The sequence below is a fragment of the Empidonax traillii genome, unplaced genomic scaffold (genome assembly GCF_003031625.1).
Source record: "Empidonax traillii isolate 1590-97213 ecotype Southwest subspecies unplaced genomic scaffold, ASM303162v1 scaffold1572:size89801, whole genome shotgun sequence".
Lineage (NCBI taxonomy): Eukaryota > Metazoa > Chordata > Aves > Passeriformes > Tyrannidae > Empidonax > Empidonax traillii.
Window position 1 is genome coordinate 70,156 of NW_020956765.1, and position 3,561 is coordinate 73,716.

Below are 3,561 nucleotides of genomic sequence, written 5' to 3' on the forward strand. Positions count from 1 at the left end.
TTGGCCCTGAGGAGGAATTTGTTGCTGGCAAGGGTGGTGAGGCCTTGGCAGGGGCTGCCCAGGGAGGTTTGGAGTGCCCAGGCCTGGAGGTGTCCCAGGCAGGCCTGGCCGTGGCACTCAGTGCTCTGGGCTGGGGGACAAGGTGGGGATGGGGCACAGGGGGGATCCATGGGCTGGGAGGGCTTTTCCAATCTCTGGGATCCTGGGATTCTGGTCAGACCAAACAGCTGCCTGACAGGTCTCCCCTGTGATCAGCTCTCCTGGATAATAATCCATCCCTGACCTCCTGTGTCATTCCAGCTTTTTGGCTGCTTTTCTTACCTGCTTTCTGCAAGGTCTCATTCCTGGGATAGGGGAATGCCCATGGCAGGGTTTGGAACTGGATGGGCTTTAAGGTCCCCCTTCACACCCAAACCATTCTGGAATTCCATGATAAGAGCTGGAAGCAGTGGGCTGTTCCATGTCTGTTCCCTGGGAAGGAGCAGGGTGATATTCCCGTGTCCCATGCGGGTGGCAAAACCCTTCCCAGGCCATCAGTAACCGAAGCTCTGAGCATTTTCTGGGTGGTGGTTTTCCAGTACTTGCAGTTTTCAGCTGTGTGATGCTGGGGCAGTGCCAGGACTGGCGGAGCACTGGATTTGGGAAGAGGCAGAGGGATGAGCCAGTTGCTTCCCAACCTGTGAGGCTGAAATCACTTGCTGGCAACAAAACTAAGCAGTCAGGTGCTTGTAGGCAGTGCATGAAGGGTTAAAAAGCAGGATGCAGTTGCCAGCAGAGAACTTCATAAAGGAAATTTGGGATCATTTGGGAGGAGGATATGCAGGATAACCACGCTCTGGGATTCAATCCATTCCACCCTATTTGTCCAAAAAAAAAAAAACTCCCAAGACGAAGAGCCGATTTCACCAGAGGAGGTTGGTAATTTGATCAGAGTCAAATATTCTGAGGAAAACACGTGTTTTTGTGAAAACTGAATCGTTATGGAATCAATTATGAACAAAATTAGATCGATGGAATGAGTGGATATTTGGAGTAAAAGGATTCTTTCCAAAGCTTTGCAGCTCTGAAAACAGGGAGGATCCATTTCACAATTTAGTTCAGCACCAAAATGTTACCCAGAGTGAGGGTCTGTGAGACCCCTGTGTTCATGGAATCATGGAAACACTGAGGGTGGAAAAGCCCTCTGAGACCAAGTCCAGCTGTCCCCCAGCACTGCCAAGGCCACCACTGTGTCCCCAAGTGCCACATCCACCGGGTTTTTAAATCCCCCCAGGGCTGGGGACTCCAACCTGCCCTGGACAGCCCTTTCCAGGAAGGAATTTTCCCAGTATCCAGCCTGACCTTCCCCTGGCCCAGCTTGGGCCTGTCTCCTCTTGTCCTGTCCCCTGTTGTGGCTCCTCAGTGGATGCCCCGGTGCTGAGGTTGCCTTTTCCAGGTTATTTTTGGGTTGGTGCCTCAGAGCTGTTGGATCAGTCGCCCTTCCAGCACCTCTGGCACACCTGAGGCACAGCTCAGGTCCTGCAGATCCAGGAGCCTCATGGGCATCATGGAATGGTTTGGGTTGGAAGGACCTTAAGCCCTGCCGTGGGCAGGGACACCTTCCACTGGCCCAGGTTGCTCCAAGGCCCGTCTAACCTGGCCTTGGACACTTCCAGGGATGAATTAGTGCCCAGGAAAAACTGGGAAACACCCATTTTTTAGCTGATCTGCCTTTGCAGCCCAGCTGTCCATCTCCTCCAGAAGGCTGCAGCCTCTGGCTGGTGACTTCCATGAGCCCTGTGCTGTAAAAAAAAAAAAAACACACAGGAAGAGATGCAAAATAATGCATTTTGGGGGGGGGGATAGCACCCCTCAGTTTTCCCAGCAGGCAGCTCTTACTCTGTCTCTGCTCTGCCCCAGGTGAATGGTGTGAACGTGGTGAAGGTGGGGCACAAGCAGGTGGTGTCCCTGATCCGGCAAGGGGGGAACCACCTGGTGATGAAGGTCGTGTCCGTCAGCCGCAAGCCGGAGTCGGAGGAAGTCGTTCGGAAGAAGGGTAGGTGTGAATCCCGGGCTTCCCTGGACTGGAGGGGGAGGGGGGGGGACGTGTCACCCAGGGGTGGGAGCCACCAGAAGGTCCCCAGTGCCACCAGCGAGCAGGGAGGGCGCTGGGAGGGGTGTCCTGGCCGTGCCAGCTCCGTGTGGGAAGCACCGGGATGTGCCCCACGGCTGCGGGTGGGGATGATGGTCCTGGGAGCAGAACAGACAGAGTAAAGCTCAGAGTAAAGCTCAGTGTTCCCTCAGCCACTGAGTCCTGCCTAACCAACCAGCCACTGAATAGACTCTGTCCTGACATCCCGTTAAAACCGAGTTTTCCAAAGCGAGGCACTGGAAAAGCTGCAGTTCAACACCAGAGGTCCGAGTGGATTAGGAGGGGAAAAAAAAAATCATCAGGCTGCCTTTTAGTTGTCTGCTGGGGCAGCTACTTCTCACAAAGCTGAGCGTTCTGCTGCCATTGCAGTTTGAAGCCTTTTGGGTTTTGTTTTTTTTATGAGGCCGAAGGCAACAGAATTTAATGTTACGGAGAAGCAGAAGCTGAAATCTGGGAAAACGATATTCCTCGAAAAGATCGGAGTTCCTGACCTAAGCTGGTTTTATCCAGGCAGGACACACACAGTTCATTTTGAAAACATAATTATTGTTGTTAAAAAATTACACAGGTGGGGGGGGTGGGATCTGGCAGATCCCAAGCACTGCTGGGACGCAGGACACCGGCGCCGTTCTCCCACCGAAGCCGTGTGTGCCCAAAGCTCGGAGCCAACTCCTTGGGATCAGCTGCTCCACACGGTGCTAGAGAGCAGAGACCCCTTCCCTGAGGGGTGTCAGGGTGGGGAACAGGCCCTGGGGGGGCTGTTGCGGGCAGGATGGTGCCCACAGGAGCTCAGGGGGTGCCGGGATGGAGCCTGTGCTTCCTCAGGGATTTGAGCACCTCCGGCTTTCACATGGAAACGTGGCACCAGCACTGAGGTTGTTTTTCCTGCAGGCCTTAAACTGAAGGAGGGCAGGGTTAGATGGGATGTTGGGAAGGGATTCCTGGCACAGGTTGCCCCCAAAAGCCATGGCTGCCCCGTCCTGGAATCGCTCCCATCCCCGGAGGATCCTTTGGCAAGGATCTTCCCAGGGCTGCTGGTCACCTGCTGGGACCCCTGGGGCTGGGGACAGCCAGGTGGGGAAGGCAGGAACATCTGGATGGGAGACAGACACAGCTGGGTACAGGAGGGACACGTCCTGGAATGCAGCTGGTGTGGGCAGGAGGGGTTTTGGAGGGATTGCAGCTGGGAACCCAACACTGGGAACAGGATGGAGGGGACAGGAGAAGGGGATGGGAGTTTTGGGGACAGGAGCAGGAAGGAGATGGGAACGGGAGGGACAAGAGCAGGGCAGTGGGAATGGGGGAGACAGGAGCACGGGAATGGGAGTGGGGTGACAGGAGCAAGGGGATGGGAACAGTGGAGCCAGGAGCAGAGGAATGGGAGCAGGGGGCCGGGATCAGGGGGATGGGAGCACAGGGATGGGAGCAGG

At 55.5% G+C, this 3,561-nt stretch overlaps 1 protein-coding gene across 1 annotated transcript in view; it reads left to right on the plus strand.

The window, feature by feature from the left end:
- LOC114070475 (SH3 and multiple ankyrin repeat domains protein 3-like) overlaps window positions 1-3,561 on the plus strand; it is a gene marked incomplete at its 3' end in the record, with an annotated part of 81,688 nt that overhangs the window by 62,046 nt on the left and 16,081 nt on the right. The window contains exon 6 of the mRNA XM_027907913.1: window positions 1,900-2,035. Within this exon, the coding sequence (XP_027763714.1) occupies window positions 1,900-2,035 (136 nt within the window). The remainder of the gene's footprint in view (window positions 1-1,899; window positions 2,036-3,561) is intronic.